Source organism: Haliaeetus albicilla, chromosome 24 (genome assembly GCF_947461875.1).
Source record: "Haliaeetus albicilla chromosome 24, bHalAlb1.1, whole genome shotgun sequence".
Taxonomy (NCBI): Eukaryota; Metazoa; Chordata; class Aves; order Accipitriformes; family Accipitridae; genus Haliaeetus; species Haliaeetus albicilla.
In genome coordinates this window covers 11,507,353-11,531,956 of record NC_091506.1, presented here as the reverse complement: position 1 = coordinate 11,531,956, position 24,604 = coordinate 11,507,353, and the positions used below count along the sequence as shown (strand labels likewise).

Here is a 24,604-nt window from a genome sequence, read left to right as displayed (position 1 = left end):
TTAGCACGCTTATCACCACAAAACCAGGTGGATCTAGGGTTTCAGAGATCCATAGGGGAAAGACTCTTTGTTTTGAGATACTCTGCCCTCTAGCAGGTCTTGTCCTAATCCCTAGGAGATAGTTCAATGCTTCTGTACTGGGGTATTTTCTAGACTAAAACCTTGCAAACGGTTTGTTTGGTTTTCCTCCCCCCCCCTTTCCTAAAACTAATTATGGTACAAACTAGAACGAATTCTGCCTACTCCTGCAACAGTCAACCCCTCCTTGAAGCTTTAAAAAAAAAAAAAAAAATCTTGCCCTTGATATCATTTCAAAGGATTGCAAACTCTATAGCCCCACTGTGGGGCTAATAACATATTTTCCTTTACCAGCGTCAAATATTTACACCCCTTTTGTTGTTCCTCTATTGCCAAAACAGAAAGACAGGACACTACCATTTGGCCTTCCCCGGATTGGCCATTATGGTACATATTTTACTGATGTCCTTTCTTATACATCTCCTTTCTGGGGTAGGCTCCCAGTCTTTCTTCCCAAAAAAGTTTTTCCACATCATTAATTCTTCTTCTTCCATCCTCTGAATACTCCCTAATTCTGAAATATATTTTCCAGTATGGGGTGACCATCACCCACTGGTCCAAATAAGATGTCCAACAGATGACACAAGGACATAACTAGATTAGCCATTTCAGATACCACCCACCGTGGGATGTTATGCTTCACACCCCAGAAGCCTGATCTGGTAAAGCAAATCTTTCAGGAAATCCTGGCAAGCCAGAACCAGAGGACCAGACTGCTGCAATTAATAGCAATTTCACTCCCACAGCATCACCCAAGGGTCGTGCTCACCATCACGGCAAAGCTGCCTGACAGAGCGATGGGGGTGGCTAGCCCATGACCCAGGCATCTCCAACATCCTTTTCTGCATGGGCCTCGTGCCTGGCACCTTCCCAAGGGGCTCAATTTCTCCATGCCCTCCTTGTGCAGTCAAGCGTTAAATATCAAACAGCGGCCTTCCTACCTCTTTCCTGAGGGGCTTATTTCATTGTTTAAGCGATCCTCTAGCACAAAATGTGAGGAGCTGTCAGCAGCACAGCTAATGCAGTCATCACCCAAAAGCCAGCAGCCCTGCTCTACGCAGATATTTGTAGGTTATTAAATAATCTTAGACAGGATGCGAAGGTGGTGAGGGACTGAGATTTGCAGAAAAATAAAAAAAAAAAACCACCACCCAGAAATCCTGAGAAGAGGGAAATGAATGATTAACATTCATGAAACCCACAAGAGGGAGGCAAAGAAAAGTTTGCTGCAGTCTCCTGCAGGAGGTATTAAGCAGCAATGGAAGACTGTTCCCTGTGCTGCTCTCATGCCATGCTGAGGATGGGAGACACCAGCCCCGGCTGGCCCTGCAAGGCTACTGCCCCTTCAGCAAGCTCCATTACTGGGAAATTTATCCTGGGACATTTGGCTTGCACTTTCCTTAGCAGCTAATCTTGGCTGTAAAGTGAATGTTCTGGGGACAAAAGTTCTCTTCCAGTCCTGCTTCCTCCAAGTCCAATGAGGTTTTTGCTGTTGGCTTAGAGCAACAGTAAATCTCAACAGCAAGCCCAAGGGCAACTCTTCCCTCTGTCCCCCCGCTGTCCATTAATGCCTTCAGGAGGGCTTCAGGAACACAGGGCTAGAGGACAAGCACATAGTAAAAGCCAGGCATCAACACATTGCACCAAGCGTAGAGCAGGGCGAGCCAGCCCCAGGGCTGGGTACAGATGCTGGCACTCTGCATGCTGAAGCCCAGGCTCTGGGCACTGACCCACAGCATCGCCCACCACTCATGCCAAGCTGGACACCTCCTCTAGTGAGCCACATGCTTAGAAACACCATAGCCCAGTCCATTTGTAAACCCACCTTATAGGATTCAGGAACAGCACTAAATTAGGCAACACGTCCAGTCCCGCAGCACTCTGAGACTCTGATGGTGGCATCCCTTTACAGGAGGGACATCATGAGCTTTGTTAGAGCCAGCGCAGAAGCAAATGTTATGGCCCTCCAGCTGCTGACACGCCTGACCTGCTCAGTTCCTCCTGACCATGGAGGAGCAGCAGCCAGGTGCACAACAGCACTCATTTCTCCTGATGGATGGGTCCATTTCCAGATAAATTTCCACAAAAAGATGCTAACACAGACAAATCTACTACCCTTAGAGACTCGGTATACTACCAAGAGAATAAAAAAATGTCCCCATCTGCCTCCCAGCTAATCCCATGCAATGAACTCCTGAACTCTCTAACCTTCTCTTTTCACACACAGACTTCCCTGGGGCATAAAGACAACAGAAATGTATTCATTCTTCATTTCAACGTGGATTAAAGCTATGAGTTGCATGCAAAAAAAAAAAAAAACCAAAACCAAAAGAAAACCACAAAACACCCACACCCTGCTAGCTTCCAGTGCTCGGACACAGATTTCCAACATCAGATAAAGAGAGATCACACCGTTACTGCACGCAGTGTTTTAGGGTCAGGCCCTGGCACAGTTCTGACTCAGCCAGGCACTGCCTCGGATGAGCATCCAGCTAATGGCTCCTGCAAAGCCAGCACTGCCTGAGCAAAGAGAAGAGGCTCCACAGCCAGAGCACGCTCAGCAAAGGGGATGTACAACATAGGAAACACTAGCCTTTGGATACCTGGCTAGATATCAAGCAATCTGGATTTGAAAACCCTCTCTGACATCATATTCCCCTAATCAGCTTTTATTACAAAGGAAAAGCCAAGCTCAGCTTTCAGGAGGGGACAGAGGTGACGAGGAAAGGGAATACATGACACGGAGGTGGTTGTTTACCAGGCATCACTTCTGACCTCCTGCTGACAAAATGAGCTGTATGACAGCATTTAATCCCATACAGCAGTGCAGAGCAACTCCACGGTTCTGTTTTGTGGGCATGTTTCTTCCTTAGGCAAGGTCCTCACCTCACCGCACCTTGCCTGCCCTTCTCATTTAACAGTGCTGAGATACACATGTAGCTTGGGGCGGGGGGGGGGGGGGGGGGAGGCAGGCAGCAAAGCACATGGACTTTTGTGAATGAAGAGCAATAGGAAAGGATGACAAGCACTGGAGCCAGTAGCAGACAGGCTGCTTTTCCCACTGTGCCAATACAGACTTAGATCAATTCATTTACTGTCACAAACGAACTAAATACAATACTGGAATGAGCTAGAGCCAACCTCCTCGGTGCAGTAGCATCCTGCTTGCATCCACAGTAGTGAATTATGCTTGGGAGATGCAATGTGGTTTTCCCCCAAGCAAATACAGAACATTGACATGTGCTAGATCTGTACAGCCAGAGTGCCATTTACAGCTTGCACTAGGTGCTAAACACTGGGGACTTCCATACCCACAACTTGTAAGCATGACTGTAAAGGGAAGTTCTTAGAGGAAAAAAGGTTAAAATACAAGACAGGACCAAGAAGAGTAAACTTTCTTCTCCCAGATAGTGGGCTGTTCTCTCAGTCTCCTCGAGAAGCTGCCACCCACCTGCCCTTGGACAGGCTGGCTCATCTTCTGTCCAGGAGGCTCAGATCAATACCCAGGAATAGCACCGATCAATTTTTAAGAGGAATAATAGCCATCTCACCCCCTCACTAAACAGCTGCACACACATTATTTGCAGTTGCTGCCAAACCTCTGAAAGATCCACTAGGGACCACGCTAATCAATTTTTATTTCTAATTAAACTGATGCCTGCAGTATGCTGGAAGAAACACAGGCAGAAGGGACTGCCCTAAATGAAGATCTTTAGGAAGCAGCAGGGCAGGGATTTACACAAATTAGTTGGTCTTTTGAGTAGGCCAACAAAGATGAAAGAGGTAATCTACCAGTCAGCCAAGACACCACTCCAACTTGGGACACCAAATCCTTCCTTCATTTCTTCCTGCCCTTACCCACCTTTGCAGGCCTTCTGCCTTGAAACTGAGGTCTCCAAAGACTTGGTAAGTGAGGTTAGGATTTAATGGACTGACCAGCATGTCTGTATCACTAATCACAGCCTCCACTGAAGAACAATTCAATTTCACTTTTATCTAATCTCCAGTGCCATTCCCTCCTGCCTTGAAGTCTGCAAAGGCGCTTCCTGGCTGGGGACACCCACCCTCTCTGGATGCCTTCACTTCCTCTGTTAGAACACCCCTAGTCTTAACAGAGGGTTTGGGCCCATTTATTGCACCCGTCACTTACTACCAACCATGCCTGGCCAGAGAGCTGGACTCTGCAGCATGGGTGTCTCCACCTCAGGTAGTCACCCCAGCTCGCATTTACGGCCAAAGGGGAAAGAAGTCCCTGCACACATGCTTCACAGATAGCACACTGAAGGGGGAGTCGGGGGGGGGCAGTGAGCAATCCTCACACATTCCCATCTCCTTGCCTCTGACCTGAGCTATAACTGTATTTTTCAACACTTAAGCTTAAGAATTTTACAATTCTTATTTGGGCAATGAGGAAGGAAAGGGTGGTCCATTTTGGAGGACATAATAACTAAATCATCACTTTTACAAAGTTAAACTTTATCAAGCTGTAACAAAGATTTCTAAAAGGTACCCCACCATCGTTCCATCACAAGATAAAGCCAGCAGCTTGTATTTAAACTCTTGTGTACCTTCTTGCATTCCTCCCAGCCTTTGTGTCTTCTATTGCCTCATTTCTTCAAGTCCCAGCCTTGAAGCTCTTGAGAAAGCTAGATGGCCTCTTCTTTCTGGTTACAGTGTCCATCGGAGATTTGGGATGCTGATAAAGATGACATAAGGGCTTAGCAGACAAGAAGCCATAAAAATGAGAAAATTCCCCAGAAGAGGTCCATAACAACCTTGAGAATAATGTGGAGTGAGTCACATTAGACACTTCAGCATCGCCAGTGTTGAGATCAGAAGACAGGTAAGCTTTCAAGTCCATTGTGGACTGCCAAGTACCTTGCATGAGCGCACAGGCAGAGGAGTGAGACAATCTGGCTGACAAACTGCTTGAGTCACAGTGGCCCTGGACAAGCAAAGGCTTGATCCACGCAGTGGGGGCTGCTGTGCAGCAATGGCATCTCTGGTGCTCACCACAGAGAGGCGATAAATGCTACCATGATGGGTGAGATAAGGAGACTCTGTGGACAGGGAGGACCGAAATACCCACTGGAAGGCTAGACCAAGGTGGTGCCAGGGCACAAGAGGGACAAGTGTCCTGAGATCTATTTGAAACTCCAAGTGAAAAGAGACACACTGCACTGCTCAGTCTCCCAAGCCAATTCAAAATAGCCTCAAACTGTTATTCCCTCTCTCTACACCCAAATCTTACTGCAGACATAAGCAGTTTGCTGCAAATTAATTCTCAGAGTGGGGAAAGACGACTTTAAGTTTTTTTACGTGCTTAAATCATGTTTCATCCCCCCCCCCCCCCCCAAACAATCCTGAGAACTAAACAAGCTGTTGCTGAGCTGCTTGCAAGGATTTATTTTCAGTTTTGCAGCTTATTTCAGTACTCGGGTACAAACTCCTCTGTTTGTTTTGCTTGTTTGCAATGCAGTGACTTGTGCTGCTGGAAGCTGTACCCACTGCAGAGGCAGCACTTGGGAGTAGTTTGGAGGTGCTTTACTATTCTCTTTCTTCTTGTTTTTTTGGAAGGATTTCTGGTGTTTTGCCTGAGACAGCCTATGCATATAGATAAAGTAAAATGACTACTTCAAAAGGTTCCCTGCTGTAGGTGTTCAGGATGAAGGTAAAGGGAGTTGGAGGCTCACAGAAAAAATGCACCTACCTGACCTTGCATCCCTTCACTGGGTTCAGCCCCTGAGTTCCTCTTTGCTCAAGAGCAATGCACTTGAAAGAGCTCTCAATTCTCACCAGCAATCATTCTCCTCCAGAAGCACTTTGGCATTCCTCCTCCAGATGTCATGGGATTTCCATCATAGCTCACTGACAATGGCATTTTGCCTAGTGCAGCTTCTGGTCCTGAGCAAGAGGATCAGCACCAGGTCTTCTGCTCACCTCCTTTCCTGTGGCCTCTTCCCCTTCTCCAGAACTGGTGTTTATCCCTCTCACATAAACATTTGCAACACTCAAGCAAGTACTGCGATTCCTACAGCAATCCCACTGTGAGGGTTCCAGTGACAACTCCTCCCGCAGGCTGGCGAAATCCAGGATACCTCACAGCCCAAGATGTAGTTGCAGTTTGAGCAGCAGTTGTACACAGAGAAGTATTTAGGAGCAAAGGCATTTCAGCATGCACACGGGGTTAAAACAGAGATAGGTTTATGCTTGCTGTGTGCCTTGGGATACAGGTTATGATAACAGCCATCACTGTTGCCAGAAAAGAGGATTCCAGGACTGCCATCTAAAAGTCGGCTGTACCCACACAGGTAATGCAGTGCTCACACCAGCACTACACCATTGGAATAAAGCTGACAGAACACCTATGCTGCTCACAGAAGTGCTTTAATGTGACCAGTTTATACCCCACTATCAGTTATTGGGAGAGAAAAGCAGCAGCCTCCCAGATGACTCAGTAGCCTGGGAAGAAGGGACAGACCTGCTCAGCCCTGCACGTAATTTGCAAGATTGTAGCCTGAATAACGCAATTCTTTAGATCTAAAATACTTATGCCAGAAGACTGAGCTAAAAGCTCCTTGTTCCATACCACAGAGATTGGTATTCCACTGGGTTTACAGCAGTGGAAACTCATGATGTCCAGAGGTTTCTAGAGGAGGCAAAACAGAGGAGCCCTGGGCAAGCCCTCAACCCTGCCCTGCCGCAGCACTGCTTCCCCTGCCCTGCTTCAGCTCCACACGTAACCACAAGCTCTCAACACTAATTTGAGAGCCTGTAACATTCAGGCAGTGGAAATTAGAGAAAAAAAAAGAGGTTTTGCTAACATTGGGAAGAGCTGATAAAGCAGACAGGCTCTCCTAGCTAGGTAGAGGATCTTCCTGGAGCAGCTGGAATAATCTTGCATAATGGGACTTAGGGGCGAGATGGGGGAGAAATTGGAGACACCTTTGCAGAAACACCTAGGAAGCTTTAAACACTGAGGAGGGCTAGCCTTATGTATCTGGTCATGCATTTCTCATAGCAGCTTTGCAGGGAACTGGTGAAGAGCAATAGATGCTCGCTGCCAAAAACCATGATGAACCAATGGCAGACCACCCCAGCACTCTCTCCTCTCCTGCTCCTCGTGTCCACAGGAACGGCAATGCAATGGAGAACAAGGTACACTGCACTGCTTGCACAACTCCATTGCCCTCCATCTAATCACAGTGCAGCCAATAAATTTGCTACTGATGACAGTAAGATTACCCATATATCAGGCATGGCAGACAAAGAGACAGTCTTTCATTCAAGTGACAGCCAGCTTCTGCAAATGCAGGTGTCTGCGGGCAAGATTTTAAAACACACATCCATGTGTAGGGAAAAACAAAACAAAACAAAAAAACCAAAACAAACAAAAAAACCCCCACAACATCAATTCCTACTTCCAACCACGCAATGCTTAGATGCTTCAGAAACCCTGTCCTCACAGAGTTCTGTTGCTGTTGGAGTAGGCATTTCTTCAGTACCTCTGATTTTGTACCAACCACATGCAGCAGTTACTGCACCCTCCCAGGAAGAAACAAGTTGGCTTTTTTTTCCAAGGAACGCATTTTTGTAAAGAAATATTTCCTCTCAGAGAAAAAAAGAAAGCCATACACAAAATAATCTTTGCTTTCTATTTGATAATTTAAAAAACACTGAAAACTAAGTTTCTCACACAAAAATTAAATTTAAAAGCAACACTTCATATCAACATGCAGCAGAACAGTACACAAAAGTTTGGCTAACATGATTTAGGATTAAGTGTTTTCCTGACAAGACAAATTGGTGGGGCAAGAGGGGGAATGGGTCATTTATACCTTCACTATGGAAATGGTAAAATTTTGTATGACAATTTGTTTCACTTTGGGAAACAGCAGTAAGAAAAACAACGGCCAAGCCAAGAGGAAAAGTTATAAGTTGCTCCCACAACTGGATTTGGGACAGCAGATAATGTTCCTAAATTAAAAGGTGTTAAGCTTTTGGCTGGGTGGGGGAACGGGGAAAAAAAAAAACCCAACAAAAAACCCCACACAAACAAACAACAAAACACAACACAAACACACACAAACTGTTTAACTTCCAGGTTTGGACAACTCCTTGGTTTCTGTGGGACTGGAAACATGGCGAAGAGTCCCAGGATACCCAGAAAACATGACATAGGAAGCACAGATAGCTCAGGTCTAAATTTAAAACTTTAAAGGATAAATACAGTTTCAAGATAAATTACTAGATAAATACAACTGCAAGAATTTTCTTCACTTGATGGGTGCATTAGCAAGCAGCACAGAAGTGCTTTCTGCCTTCGCTAACCTTTTTTAATAAGTGAATACCAGGGGGGAAACAAGAAGTCTGAATTCATACAAGGACCAAATGCAGTCCTCATGCATCCTCCATGTCACTTACTACTTGCTTTTCCTATAAAGTCCACAGGAGTCAGAAAATATTCCTGAAGGTGTCTCAAGAGATCACCAAGCCCACACTTTCCTCACCAATATTTTTGTGACAATTTACAACTTGATGCCATCTTAAAAACGCAATAAGCATATTCTCTTTTCCTTCAGAAGGTCATTAAAGAAAGGGTTGACTTTTACCAGACCTTCAACAGATGCCAGGGGAATCTCAACCTGTTTGTCAACAGTGAGAACAAATCACTATGCAGGTAAGCTCAAGTACAGTTTTCCAACCACTGCATAATAGATTCATCCAGTCCATCTTTCCTTAACATCTTCCCTAATTTGTCAAAAGAGGTTAAAGAAATTAACATGAGAACGAGCTCACACTGAGGGAGAATGTTTCTGGTAATTTATAATCCCAGTTTTGCTCCTAGTAAATTGGCCAGTATTTAATATACAACCTTACCTGAGCACCTCCACAGCAGAGCTTCATAAAAACACTGAAAGATAACAATCGTAAAATTTTGAAAACATAAATTACAGACCCATAAGGGGAGGTTTAAGTCTCCAATTCACTTGGAAGAGAGGAGGAGCTATAAATTAGAAGAAATACAAGCTCCAGAAGAATACGTCTGTGCTAGATTTCACTTTATATACCCAGAATAAATTTCCATTTTGGACAGGGGGAGATCTGTTTACTTATTTCCCTGAAAAATAGATGCCACAGAACAGATCTATCTAGAGCCTGATAGCTTATTTCTTCACATGCCTTGCTGGATGGCAAGAAGAACGTAATTAAAATTAACTCCAAGGCCAAGATATAAAACACCAATACGTTAGAAGTTCCCCCACAGGCTTTTTGCTAAGAGCACAGGTAACCACTTAGCAAGACATCTTGGCAAACAAGCACAAGGATCCAGATTCCTTAGGATTGTTTAGCTAAACACTATTAAAAATCACCTTCTCCATCCCTACCTGAACCTCTAAAGCCAAGGGCTACAAAGCTGTAACTCCATGGCTCATGTAGAAATCAGTTGCCTTAAAATGCAAATGGTTTTAAAGCAACTAAATAGTTTAAACTGCCAGTGTGTGGAAAGAAAAAGTAATTATTTTATAGTGATCAGAGGTGTCTGAGGTGCTTCAGAGAGCACACAGAAAGGCACAGTCCCTGTAGACCTTACAATCCAATTAACTTAATTAACCATGTTATTTCCCTAGTTCCTGGTAACTCCTTAAATCAATGAACTAGGACTTAATAGCAAAGTACATAACTAGGAGCTTTATTGATCATATCTGCACACAACACTGACTGAACTCCCAAAGTCATGGCTTGGCATAAAACCTATAAAAAAAGATACTCCAGTAGCAGGCTTTCACTTCATTATCCCAAAGCCCTGTGCAGGTACCAGAGATAGGAAAGAAGTGATCAAGAGGCAGGGACTGAATTTTAATAGCAAGAGAGCAAATAAGCATGGGCTCAATGTTAATCTACATTATAAGAAGCAAAAAAAAAATCATTACAGTATTATTCAATTTTAAGATCAAAGTTTTACATTTGTTCATCACCTCTCACAAAGAAGGATCCCAGAGTATTTTACAAATTAGTAAGGAAGTCAGACCTGCAGTCGCTCATTTTTTTCACATCCTCTCCACACCTCCTGTGGCTATCTAAAGCCCAGAACAAGCAAGCAGCTCCTCAGCCCAGGGAGGGAAGAGCAGAGAGGGCAGGTACAAGTTTGCCAAGAAGAAAAGCTGCAGGGAATTTGCCTGCAAGGTAATTCAGGCTTCCCAACACAAGGAGCTCTCTAACAGGAGAGGTGCTTTACACCAGCTCCAGCCCCACTATCCATCACTGCCACGTCTCCTCAGCAAGGGCGCAACACCCAAGACCAGCAGGTCAATAGAGAGACCACAGCCATCCCTAAACACGGGGCACATATCCCCAGTTTTGCCTCCCAGCACAAAACAGCGTCAGCCTCTTTACTTATTGCTGACAGCTCTTCAGTGCGTCTTCTCTGCTTACAGCACTGTATCCACGCAGCCCTGTACTATGGCATCGCCATGACCAGTAACTGGCCATAAGCTCTGTATTGAGTTTGCAAGGTCTCAGCACTGAGGCTCACCAGGCTTGCTGTCTGAACTTTTCTTGACCTGCCTACAGCTTTGTTTTACTTGATTCAGCTGTGGCAGCAATTTCTCTAATTGACCTGGTATCTATGACTTTGTTGTACATCTCTGTATGGTACAATCATAGTTTTATGTGGGCATTTGTAACAAGCAGATATTCTGTGAAGAATAGTTATTTATGACCAACACAATGACAACAGTGCAGAGAAATAGCACACTCAAACAGCAGATATGTAGGATGTGGCAGAAGGGAAAACCAGCACAGGATGGCAAGCGATGGGACACAGACTTGACACTGGAGACCCCACAGCTCTAAACAACTTACCCGTGATCAGGTAAAGAAATGCACACCTGGAGCTGGACTAAACCACTTGTAGGGATAATGAAGAGAACAAATAGCATCCAGCATACCTAAACTGTAGCATAACCTGGAGCTGCAGATTGATGAGCAAAGGTGTGAAAGTGTCTTAGCAAACAAAAATGACCCCAAGCAGATCCTAACTGAAGAAGAAACCATCAATTTGAGCATCATATCCCCCTTGGTGAGTAACGTGCACGTATAACAATTTTAACTGCATTATTATTCTTTCTTTTTCTGTAATAATTATAGCTGGACCAGTAAGGATTAGACTCTTATTATTTCAATTACACCAACCAAAGTCATTGGCTTTTTTTATATAAGGTGTTCTGCTGCTTCATCCATTTAAAAAAAAAAAAAAAATGTGAGTGCAACAGCACAATTGTAGAGCAACAGCAGGCACAAGGGAACCCTTTAATCCCCTTTCACCAGCTCTTGTCCAGGATGATCTATTACCAGCTCCTAATGACATTGAGAAGGTTGTTCATTTTCGAATAGGTCAGTGACTCATCATTTTAACTCACTTCCCTCCGCTAAAAATCAATGAGCTCCTGAAACAGCATTATCCTGGATGATTAGTGTTCTAACATCTCACTTACAGGGATAGACCCCAGAGGTCCCTTCCAATGCTGGGTCACCACAGCTGGCCAGGAAGATGGACTTATTCTCTTGGTGGGAAGCAAAGACCTCCTGGAAAGAGGACATCTTTCCACAAAGGAGTTTTTGTGGATGTTGGGCAGATCTGTGTCTATCTTCTCATGCAGTGAAATGGGAATATCATACACTAGAAGAGAGCTACACTGTCCAATAAACCCATCCAGCCATAGCGCAGTCCAAACGACTACCATTCTCTTGCTTACATGGCTGCATAAATGAGTTTTCCTACTCCCCCTACCCATCCCCAAATTGTTCTTTTCCAATCTACTTCAAGTTCCTATGCATGAAAGAGGGAAATGTCTCAATAAAAAAAAAAAAAAAAAAAACAACACCCAAAACTCTTCAAAGAGCTCTGCCCCTTTACTTACATAACATTCCCCGAAACACCATCAGCAACGCTCTCCTCTCACAGCACAGATCAAAGCATTTGTGTTGTATGATAGGGTCTATCTCACCTCTAACTTGTGAGCCTGACTAACTCCCTGTGTCAAAACTGTTTAAGGGTTTAATAGCTTGCCAGTGCCTAACCAAGCCAGCTGGTTAGCAGCAGGCTGAGGAGGTGACAGGTAGATGGGAAACAGGACTCACACACCGACTGTCAGATCAGCTCAGAACGGTGGTTCATCACGGGAAATCCGCTGGGCTCCAGCTGGAAACTCTGAATGAGGAAAGCTGCAGGTGGGAAAGAAGTAGAGTTTGCAGTTGGGCACGGTGTCCAGAGATGAGTTTGCAAAGCTGGGGGCCATCACAACTCTTGGGTGTTTTCCTGGCGTTCACTTACTTGATGTTGAGGTTCAGCAGGTCAAATACTGGACTACTTGACTGTACAGGGGCACAGCTAATAACAATATTACATTATACTATTATACACAGTGGCTATGAAAAGCCTCTAGAGCCAATTCACACTAGAGTTAGAGTCACATAAAAACATGCACATGTTCATATACAGAGGGAATTCCTCAGCTGTTTTAAAACACTGCAGAGGCAGCCATCACCACCTGCCCCTGTAACGCAAGGGCTGCTTTGTCAGTGGTTTTCCTTTACACCCTGCTGAAAAGATCTCCTACTTCTACACAGGAGCTTTAACAGCATGCCCATCATGCCAAGACCCGAGCACAAGGGATCTCCCTGCAGTGTGATTCAACACTGCTCTCCCTGCACACTGCTGAACGGCACCTACAGCCTAGAGCCAGCTGTGTAAGAGCTGGATTTCTAGAAGAAACTCACAGCTGTGGAGGGAGGTAACAGGGAAACAAGTCCCCTTGCTCCACATTCCTCCAGCTCCCATCCCTCGCTCCCACCTCCATGATCTCCACCACTGCATTGAAACCAAGCACCAATCTTGCAGCTTGCAATTAAACATCAAGGCATGATTTTGAGGGAGAGAACAGCAGCACAGAAAAATGGCACCCTGAGGACTTTAAGCTCACTAGATAAGCCAGTGGCAAGGCACTGATAGGTGCTGGAGAATCAGTGTCCCCGTGCTCTGCCAGAAAGCTCCCAGAGAGGAGCAGCTGCTTCAAGCAACAGTCAGGGAAGCAGATGGGTGGCAGGGGACGGCGCTCCCTGGCCAAAAGCCACACTCCCTCTTAGTTATTCAGAGGCAGAAACTGGATGGCATTCATTGCATTGTTGCCTGTCACTGAATTACTCCCAGGCAGTACGTGACCCTTGGCAAGAGGCTGCCCCAAAGTGCAAGGGTAGTGCTGGCTGCCAGAACAGCACGGGGCTCACAGAGCAAGCCTGGTTCTGCGAGCTGGAGGCACCCAGCTGCTGCACAGCCCGTCCCCAGGCAAGGACACGGTACAGCCAGCAAGCCTCACCTTACAGCAAGCCCTAGAGAAACCGAGCATCACAGCCTCGTTTGCAAATATTTTGCTTTCTGATCCCCAGCCCACTTACTAACAAGCCCATGTGTAAGCACAGCGACAGTGAAGGAATTATATTAAAGTAGGACAGGATATGCCAAAAAGCCAATTACAATGGCTATTCAAAAAAAAAAAAACAAACCCACCACCAAAAAAAAAAAAAAAACAAACCCACCACCAAAAAAAAAAAAAAAACAAACCCACCACCAAAAAAAAAAAAAAAACAAACCCACCACCAAAAAAAAAAAAACCAAACCCACCACCAAAAAAAAAAAAACCAAACCCACCACCAAAAAAAAAAAAAACCAAACCCACCACCAAAAAAAAAAAAAAAACAAACCCACCACCAAAAAAAAAAAAAAAACAAACCCACCACCAAAAAAAAAAAAAAAACAAACCCACCACCAAAAAAAAAAAAAAAACAAACCCACCACCAAACCAGAAACCATCCCTACACATGGCCAAACACCCTTGGCAGGTTGTGGGGGGAGGAAAAGCAGAATAAATACAATTAAGCAAGCAAGACAGACAGCTCAGCTTTGTGTTACATTTGAAATGCAGTCTCCAGAGGCTAAGGAAGCAGCATGACTGACTAGGGCAAATTTTGAAATTCCTCAAAGGCAGGTTGCCTCGATGTGCAGCCAGACCCAAGCTGACAGAAATGCTGCTAACAGCACCTAATTTGCTAGAGGATTATCACTTGATGTAACGGATGGAAACTAGATTAGATAGCTGGTAAACCACAATACAGATCATTACTATAGAGGGAAATTTTTACCCACTTAAACAGAACTTTTTGTTCTGCCCTGCTGTGTGTTGCAATAGATTTGCAATCCTATGCCAGAAAGGCATTTTCTACCACATTTTGGTAACTTTTCCAAATATTTGGCACAGTTGGCTTAATTCTGAGTATGAAGATGTTAAGCAGAGGCAGCTGTGAAGTTACACTCAATAACTGCACTTTCATATCTGTTTTGATCTGAGCATCAAAACCTTTTAAAGTGTAGTCATTATCCATGTTCTGCAGATGTGAAGACTGGGGCATGCAGACTAGTTTTCTGAGTGGCACAGAACTCCTTAGTCCCATTAATTTCAACTGACAGAGAAAATTCCCCACCACTCTGAGAAACCAAACGATAATTTTATTTCACTCAAAGCCCTACACTCAGTCAGGAACAGAGCTACGCACAGAACCAAAAGGCCTGTGGCTCAATGCCCAATACTAACCAACTAATTAATAAGTGCTAGCCACACTGGAATTGCTGTAGTTACCACTGGACCACAAGCTGGTCTGTTGGGGAACGTGGCAGCTATTTAATGCAACCAGGTGCTACTGCACAAGGTGTTCGGATGGAATGTAAAAGGGACAGCCTGTGAAACATGCTGGAGTAGCAAAATATGGCCAGTAAGTTGGAGCATGCTCACAGCATCAATATATCTCGTCTAAACACATGCCACGGGATTTATGGCATGCCTGAACTTTGCTTTCATTTGAAAAAACAGAGGCAGCACTCCAGCCCCATGTGGGGACAGAGCCCAAACATGTTATCTGCAGCTACCTTCCAACCCACCGAGAAGGAACTTCCATGACTTGTGGCTTCTGTGTTAAAGACCAGTTTAAGCCAGTTCTCAAAAGCTGTTTGCAAGTGTTATTTAAAAAAAAATAAATAAAAAAATAAAAAGAGGCAGGAACACCAAGTTATTTCTCTTTCATCTTCACTCACTCTCCAGCAACTTGTATTGATTTGTTGCAGTGCAGAGTTTAAGCAACACTTGGCTTTCATCTCCTCCAGTGTTGCTAACAGCTCTGCCACTGGTCATTCACCCACTTTTCCTGGGACTAAGTATTAGCTTTAAGATTTGTTCCTCCGTTCCCTCTTACTGGTCTAGAAAGACTTCCTTATTATGGAAAAAAAAAAAACAAAACACAAAACCTCATGCAGTTTAAAGGGCCTCAGCCATTGACAGGAATAAGGAGGCAAACGAGAGCATTGACAGTTGCAGTGACAGTATCCACAGGTCCACATCATCTCTAGACACTGAGATACAGAAGAGACAAGGAGCTGTCAATGATGTCCACAACCTACACATAAGGTGTGCAGGTCAACCACATACCAGCTCAGAGCAGCTGTGTCCTTCACCAAGCACACATCAGAGTTGTTCTTCTCCTGGGACCTGGAGAGATGCATCCTGCAGGAACAAGACCTCGCAGCATGCTGGCTACAAAGAGGTTTTTTCTAAGTCAGTGAAGGCTGCCAGCCAAAGAGACCACATATCTCCCCCCAGCATGAAGGGGAAACCAGACATGGAAGAAGGGTGAAGAGATGATGGTCCCAAGGGGAAAGAAGACTGAGAGGCAGCACTGCTCATGCCTCAAACAGATCTACCTGCCCTCCCATCACAAAAGGGAGGTTCATGAGGTTTTTTTATGGACATGACTGCATGTACAATAAGGTGATTGACTGCCTCTTACTCCAAAATGAAAGTAAGCAAAAGAACATTTAATCTAGAAACAAAATATTCATTCCCAATAGTACCCTCTGTTCAGGATTAACACTTAGCCCTGAGACAAGCTGCTATGAATATTTACTAACTCATCCTCCCAGCTCTTTGCTAAGTTCATCCCACTGTGACAGCCCCAGGGAATTTCCCCTGACTTCCAGTAGTCAAAAGCAATGGATCTGGGCAAGATGGTTTTAATGAAGGTGTCCTCACTCCTGGAAACATCATCATTTCCTTAAACACACATAGAGAAGACTGAACGTGCATCACAAAAGCACATTGGTACCAAGTAAGAAAAGGGTCACGCTGCCTGACAGTTTGCTTCTTCTCTTACTTTTCTCCTTGTTTCTTTGCATCTTGTTTGTTGCTAAATCTTCAAGGACTCTGCTGCAAGGCGATGGAAACGAAGACAAGACCTCCCAACCCATCATCATCCCTGTCCCTTCCCACCTCCCCTGCCCCCAAGACTACACACTGCTTTTGTGGTGACTGCTCTTGTCAAACTGGGACCAAAAGTAAGAGAGGGGCCCTCTGTGCCTGGACACTGTAAGATCACCTAAACTTTGCCCCGAGAACAGAGAGGAAAAGATTTTATTTTTTTTAAATGGAAGACAGGTAAAAAAATCCAGAGGCCAGTCTCAGCTCCATCCCACAGGACCCAAGTGAGATCTCTCAAGCTTGATGTAATCCTTGCCTCTAGTAGCAGGTCCCACCTTGGGTTCTGTAAGGCAATACTCAAATGTGAGCCAGGACCTTTATTTCTCTGCACAGATAAATGAAGTGTCACCAAGATGACTAACAGCATCACATGTACAAGAAAAGGTGACAACACCTATAATCCAAATAAACACTCGGAATAGCCTCTGACTCTGGCAACAAAGCAGCAGCCACGGTTAATAAAACTGCTAGAACGAAAGCTCTATAATGCCCTATTCACAATGGAAATAATTGCTAAGCAAAGAAGTGTGTTACTTCATAGACAACTTGAAGAGTGTAGAATTGAATTTATTTTGCAGCCTCAGCAAGAGTTTTCTACTCATCAAGACACAGCAGTTTAGCTGGCAGGGTCACTGACACCTCTACTTAAATACACAGATAAGACATGGATCTAAACCACATCTTAATGCACAGCATTTCCTTGATCTCAAACAGCACATGGTAGCCCCCTTCCCCTTAAATGCAGAGTGGTCGTGATGCAAAATACCTGACGCTGTCAAAAGAAAATATGTTTGATTGAATTAATTTCCCCGTGGAAAGCAGCTCTCCCAATGCTATCAGTGGAATCAGCAAATTTCACTGAAGCCAGAAAATAGTTCTGGCTCAAAAACGAAAGCCAGTAATTACTAGATGCCAAGTTCATCTAACATTAATGAAAGGGAAAGCCAGTAACAAGGAAATCAACATAATTGTAAAATTTGTTTTAGTTATCTTATTTGAATTCCTTCATCTTCCAAAGACAAAGGGGTGGGGGGAAAATGGGAGAAAATAAAAAAGGTAATTCATTCTCTTGACAAAACAAGAAGGCTGGAAAAAACAAACCAAACCAAAACAAAAAACCCAACCAAAAAAACCCCAAACCAATCCTACTTGAATTTTAAATTGAAAGCATTACTTTTCCTCTCAATGGAAGGAGTCTATGGGAAGATCAAGTATAACTGAACAAAATGCAGACCCTTCCAAGAGGAGATATTTTATCCCAGTGTGTAGTTCACCCAGGCCAAGCACTGCAGAAGAGATGCAAGCATTTCCAACAGAGGCCATCAGCATGGGATTTGTTTTCCAGATCAACCCCTGCCCATGCTCCAATCCCAGTTACACCAGTGTCAATCCACAGTAGCTATACTCATTGCAGGAACACAAACAGATATTTACATGGTGTAACCACATTTGGGGCAAGATGTGCATGCAGGAGCAGTTCCCATATATGTGGGGTCATCACCAGCATTCACCAGCGCAGGAGACGTGTGGCTCCTCTGGGAAAAGAGATCATCGTGGGAAAAACACAGCAAGATTTCAACTTGCTCTAGACATTACGCAAGCCTTTCAGGCATAGATCACTGCCCTGAACTTCAAGGGTTAAGACTGGCTTTTAAAAGAGATGGCTCCATTTATGTGACGCAGAGCTCCAAAAATGCCTCACTGTCTTAGGGCTGATCTACAAAGGTATAAATTTCAATAGAGCTATACCTTGATAATTATTCTACTACATTTACACCTCTATAAATTCACTTCTGTTTCAAAATAAGTAATTTTATTCCACTATACTGAAGCCAAGTAATTAACAAATTAGTAATTTTTATTCTAAAATGGGACACCCATAGGAAGGCCTACACAGTTTTAAGCACAGAAAGACATAACCTGGCATAGAGCATGTGCCCTGGTGGAGAGCCTTCCTTCGCCTATCCACCCAGCAAGGGTCTGGCTGTGGGTATAACTCAGCAGCTCCCCTGCACTTGTGTCTTAAAAAGAGACAAACAGCAAATGAAAAAGGCAGAGCAAATCATCGGCCTCAGACCTGCCACACACCTCAGTTTAACCTGAGCAATCTTCATCTTAGTGCAACCCAGAGCATCAGAAGACCTCTGGGTCAGCAGCTGCAATCACAGCTCAAGACTGGAACAGTTTCAAAGCCCGTGTCCATTTCCTAGGAAATGCCCGCGTGCTTTTCCACTACGCTTGGCATGAGCCCATAGCAACACCAACAGGTTTGGAGAACAGCAAGCATGGCCTGAATCCAGGCAGATCTGGCAATTCTTCTCACTCTGAAATTCTCCTGGCTACCACAATTCATGGTTTCCATCAAGGTCTTCAGCTTCCTGAAAGGGTTCCCCCACACTTTCCAACCTTGGCACCTCTAGAGGGAGAACGTGCCAAACCACTGCAGCAGATGCATTTGCTCAGCACTGAGTGTCATCACTCAATATTACTAATAAAAACTCCTTTGCAAGAAGCCCTATGGAGTGTAACAGCTTAAGTGAGAATGAACAGAACTGTACGGCATACGTACAGTTTCATATGGCCAAATTCTGCGAATACAGGATCACATTCAGGTTGTAAAATCTGGCAGACCACTTCAAAAAACAAGCCAAAGATCAATCTCGGTCTTTAATCAAATTCCAGCAAGGCTTTAGAGTGACTCCATAAAACCCTTGGGGCTTCATCCTCAAGTTGTGCAGGACTTCTCAACCAGAGCTAAATTTTATGATTGCTGAGGCGCAAGATCAAAAGCAGCAGCCCAAACCCAGTGCAGCATGACAGCGTGACAGCCAGCGAGGAGGGGAGCAGGCAGGCATAGCACTCGCGTGCAGCTATTGCTCCCTCGCTCGATGGGTGCCAAGTCCACATCAACATATTAATGAATGAAAAAGACCCCTTCAAAGTCTAGCAGGATTTGCTCTGGCTGTCCCATCAGTTTGATGAATGAACATTATCCCTTAAGTATTACCACCACAGCCTTCAAGTAATCCTAATTCCCCACCACACTTCACTGGAGGGTCAGAACCTCTATTTTTACATTTTGTTTAAAAGCAGTGGCCTGTATAATGAGTATTACCAACAAAGAGCAGCCCATAAATTCCTGAGCACTGCGTGTGCAAGTCCTCAGCTCTGATAAAGCTTGGATACACTGTAAAGTAAGAGTATCACATGCAGGAATATATTCATACTCTGCATTCAGCGGACAGACATAACAGCCCTTCAACCACAGAGCAGTTCCAATTGCGCACTATTTAAGTCACAGCTATCCAGTTGAATTTCTTTACTGAAAATTAGGTGACAGTACAATAGATCATGTCATTGTAGGTTTGGACAAAAGGACCCTGTAAGGCAACATATTAAAACTGAACAGACTCAACCTGGCACTGAAAGATGGTCCTAAGATGACTTGATAAATACAAAACCCTCCTTTCTGAATGACTGAATTATTTCTGATGTGCAAGCTCAACAGCTAACAATTTTAAGCAGCAGAATAGTTCAACCGATTTCAAGTTATGCACACCACACAGTTTGCAAGATCAAAATGTTTATGGATAAGTGAACAAAAGACAATTCGCGTTATTTTTAACAGTTACTCTATTTTAGTTATTCTACGCATCATGTGTGCATACCACAAAGAACATAGAACTCAATGAAAGATCTTCTAATTTTCTGCTAATGATGTAAAACCAGCAAATTCCCATCTTATTGGGATGTTTCTCCTTGATGTGTGTGATTAAGTAAAGAAGAATCCCATTTCCAGTCATAATCATAGTTTCACAGCTATGGAGCAAAACATCCCAATACGCTGTTCCGAGGACAGACTAAAAAGCTGATGTCTATAGCCCAGCTGTTATAAACCCCCTCAAGACAGACTGCTGTGATATTTTTACCTTCCCATTATAAAAATTTAAACAGCTCTGCCAAAACCATGAAAAACCACCCCCCTGCTAAATTTTCCCCAGGGTCCTACTCTTGCCAAATTGCACCTGCAGCAAGATAAGGCAGGCGAGAAAGGGAGATATTGCAACTGGTTTTTACGGTGCTGCCCTCATCCTGCAAATCAACCTGCACCACGAAGAATTGCCCTTTCCCCACACACCACAGGACACCTCTGCCCATGGCTGCACAGCAGCAAAATGCCCCTATATGCTCCTACAGCTGTTTCCAAGGTAACCAGCACAGAGCCGTATACAAGGGAAGGAAGCAAACAGCAGCAACGCAATCCTGCAATATTGTCACTTTTCGGAGCAGATCTGAGTTGCCCCTTTCCCCCCTCCTTTCCAGCTGCACCATGATTCATGCAAGAGGTGGGTAACTCACTTCACATTTTATGATTGCATTACAGCAGTCTTTCTGAAGGTTTGAGTTTGGGGGGGGGGTGGGGGGGTGTCATAAGGAATCATATTGGACTTTTAAGGTGAGAGTCAAATTTTCTAGTTTTACTGAAGGAAAACCATCTGGGGGAGGAAGGGGAATTATATCAACAACCTAAATTTACACTCAGACTCTGTATTCCCTCCCAGTAGAAGCAGAAAAGTGTCTCAGGTTTAGCAAAGGGTGTCCGCCTGCTACTGTGACCCACGTTATACAAGTCATATGCATCTAGATAACACTTATTTTCATCCGTTAGGATAAAAGCATCTCCACTGCTCAGTCTGAAGATACAGTTTATCCTTTCTAGGCATCCAATTTTTACATCCACTCAGATGTGCCAAAATCCCCAGAGACTTTCCCACCTGCCCACATACATTCATGCTCCCAAAGCAGAAATTAGCCTTTGCTTCTTTAGCTACTAAAAGGCTGGGAGCAGCAAGGGTACAGTCCAAATCGTGCAGTCCTCACATAAAGGACAGTAGCCCATGGGGGAAAATCAGGATGGGAAAGGGTCTGGCATGGCCAACTAGTTCTCTCCACTGCCCCGAGAGATGACCAGCTATCAGGGAGGTAAATCAGCACAAGATCTGGCTGCACAGCTCTGTATCCATAGCTATGGACAAAACCGCCAGGCTGTGTGCTCTAACCTCCGCTCCCAAGTCCAAGACAACCCCACAGTTACACAGAGAGAAGCAAATTGACCCCCTGACTTGGGAGTAACGGGGCTGTTAGCAATATAGGCTGGAGGGAACACATTTTCCACCAAGAATTTCCAAGCCATTAACATCAATTCTTTTTTTTCTGCATGAAACAGAATGAGGAGTAGCACATCCCATATACAACCCTCTTGTGGTGGGGAACAACAATACATTACAGGATGAAGCATTTCTGCACGCTGGTCAGGAGTCACCCCCATCCCCCAAGGGACAGAAATTTTAAGGCAAAACATGCATAAGGAAACTCACTTTGGGTGGTGTTTTGAAATGGCAATCATACTTCAGCACAGTTCATTTATATCTTGCATTTCCCTGTGTGACTTACCACGGCTGACCTTTTGAATGCCAACTGTGATTAATGAAGCTTCCAACCCAGCACCGAATGGCTGCAAATTACAAGAGATGCTCATCACATTAATATTCACTAACCAAAATATAACCACTCTTCTAATCACAACTGTGCTCCTGCTGAACACCAGGGCATTTCCTTTGGAAACTTGAGTACTGTGGTCCTCAGAGGAAGTTAACACATTGATGGGCCAGAGCACACATGCCTGGGGGAGAAGGTCCCCAGCTTAGGGACCTGAAACAAAAACTACCACATCTGCATAGCCACGGAGATGTCAACAAGGCAGACGTAACTTGTTTTGAATAAGGAAAACCAGGAGTCAGTATTTCTTCATAGACTGGTGGAGGTTGGTTTGCAAAATCAAAATCTGAAGAGAACCCTGCAGAGGCTTCCTGACAGTGTTATACATGACATTATGCAAAACCTTCTCTAGCATCCAGTTAAACCCCATACCATACCTGTTAACACTGCAGTGCTACAAAAACATTACCAAATACCTCCTCTGCTACCTCTGCAGTTATATGCTGTAATACGACCATCAAACCGGTCGCCTTGGGAAAAGGGGAAAGAAGTTCCCTACAAACTCAGCCCATTCTTTAGCAGGCATATACCTCCTCCTCTACACAGCACATCAGCTCAAGCCTGCAAGATTTATTCCTCCAGATAAACCATTCTGTGACTAACTAAATGGTAACTTCCAAAGACTGACTACTCTCGAGCCACCCGTGGAAATAAATGCAGTGTTACTAGGGAAAATGCCCAAACATACTTGAAGGGATGTACACCAGTCACAGACTCACTGCAGTGCTGGGACTGAAGTCAGAGGGAGGGAAGATGAGGAGGAAAGGCATTACACAGACCCCAGAAACAAGAGCCAGTACATACATACGAAGTCACAGAGAAAGTAACCTGGCAAACATGCTAACCCAGTACAGCTGTACATCAGGAGCTTGCTGCTGTAAGTGTTTTTATAAGGCCCCTAAAGCTATCCCTGGTCCAGTGGTGCCAGAGCATCCCTGTCAGCTGCAGCAGGGCAGCATTACAAAGCACTGCACCACAACGGGGCTGAATTCATGCCGACAGGTCTTGGTGTGTTGAACAGGGGATTGATTTACTCTTCTACAGGACAAGATTTTTAACAGCTCTGTCTCAGATGGCTGGAGTCTCTGGGTGGAAGCCATGGTCCCAGAGGGGTCCAGTGTGAGAAATAGATGGTGTTCTCCCAAAGCAATGGGAGCAAGGAAGCAGCACCAAAAGACTCAGCAGCTTAACGACTCTGTCCTGACACCTTACAGGGCACCTAACAGCACAATTTCTCTCCGTGCTTATTAACCAGCAGGACCAGAGAATTCCCTGATTTTCTGCATTACTCACACCAAATGATGCAACAGTGCCGCTTCAGATATTTGCTAAGTCTGCTTACCAGTGCACCATCTAGACGGGCAGTCAGGGAAAGGGATGTAAAAGAAAAACCTGCCATTAACCGCTTGCACCAAAGCGACCAAGGTTAGTAAGACACACGTTCCCTCTTACTTCTCCCCATCTACCATCAGCTCCTCCACCCGAGTCTTATGAAAGCACATGGGAACCGCACTTCATTTCGGAGACATAAACTTTCCCCACCACCCTCATCCCTGTTCATCTACAAACCCAGGAGCCGGAGTGCAAGGTTTAAACCTCCCTTATGCTGTGCCACCTTGTGGATGTCTTCTCCCGACTTCTGTGAGCTGCAGGTCCAGCATTTATTTTACACCGCACTCTCGAGCACGTAAACAAAATAATTCACAGCCACCGTGAGCAACAGTAAGCGGCACAATAGGAATCAGATTACCGCGACACGTCCTCCGTACAATTCGCAAACCCTTTAATTCCCAGTTAGAGTTGGACACTGGGGAAAAATTACCAGCTAAAAACAGCAGGACCGCTAGCTTTAGAAAGTTAGAGCTCAGATGCTGCAAACCCCTCTAAATACCCAGAAAGGACCGCGCAGCCACCTCTCGCTCAGCCTTGCCCCCACCACTTAAAGAAAAAAAAAATAAAGCAGAGACCAAGCAAGCCCGGGGATGGAAGGACAGATCTGCTGCAGCAAAGTTTACCGGCACGAAGAGCATCCCCCCCTCCAGCCCCTTCCTTCGCGGAGCTCCATGCCAGCAGAAGACTGCCTCCCTCCCAGGTAGGCCCCCTCCCCCAAAAAAAAGAAAAAGACGAGGTGGAAGGTAAACCCGAGCATCTCCAGCCCTCCTCCCCCCCCCCGGCCGTGCTCACCGTCCTCTTGCATCCGCTGCAGGCACAGAGCGAGGCTCTTCCTCCAGCCCGGCATCGCGGCGGAGGGCAGCGCTGCCGCCCCCCGGGGCGGCGGCACCGGTTCTTAGGGGCCCGGGGGGGCCGGCGGGAGCGGCGCTGCCGAGGGCGGCCGGGTTCCCCGGCGCTTTATTGCCGGGCGGTGCATGCGGCGGCGGCGGCGGCGGGGCCGGGCGGGGGGAGCGGCGCTGCCCGCCCCCGCCTGCGCACAGCCCCGCGGGGCGCAGCGCCGGGCACCCGCCCGCTCCCCCCCCCCGCTCCGGTGCGCTGCCCGCCAGCCGCGGATGGCGAGAGTAAGGCAAAAGCGGGGGCGTTTAGGAAAAAATTATAGCTCTGTATATTTTTATATGTTTTCCCCTCTTGGGGTCTGCTTAGACAGTATG

The 24,604-nt window shown here is 45.2% G+C and overlaps 1 protein-coding gene across 1 annotated transcript in view; it reads right to left on the bottom strand.

The window, feature by feature from the left end:
• The window catches only part of GRIP2 (glutamate receptor interacting protein 2), a 291,938-nt gene extending 267,553 nt beyond the window's left edge, over positions 1-24,385 (bottom strand). The window contains exon 1 of the mRNA XM_069812126.1: positions 24,186-24,385. Within this exon, the coding sequence (XP_069668227.1) occupies positions 24,186-24,240 (55 nt within the window). The 5' untranslated portion in view covers positions 24,241-24,385. The remainder of the gene's footprint in view (positions 1-24,185) is intronic.
• Positions 24,386-24,604: the final 219 nt, after the last annotated feature.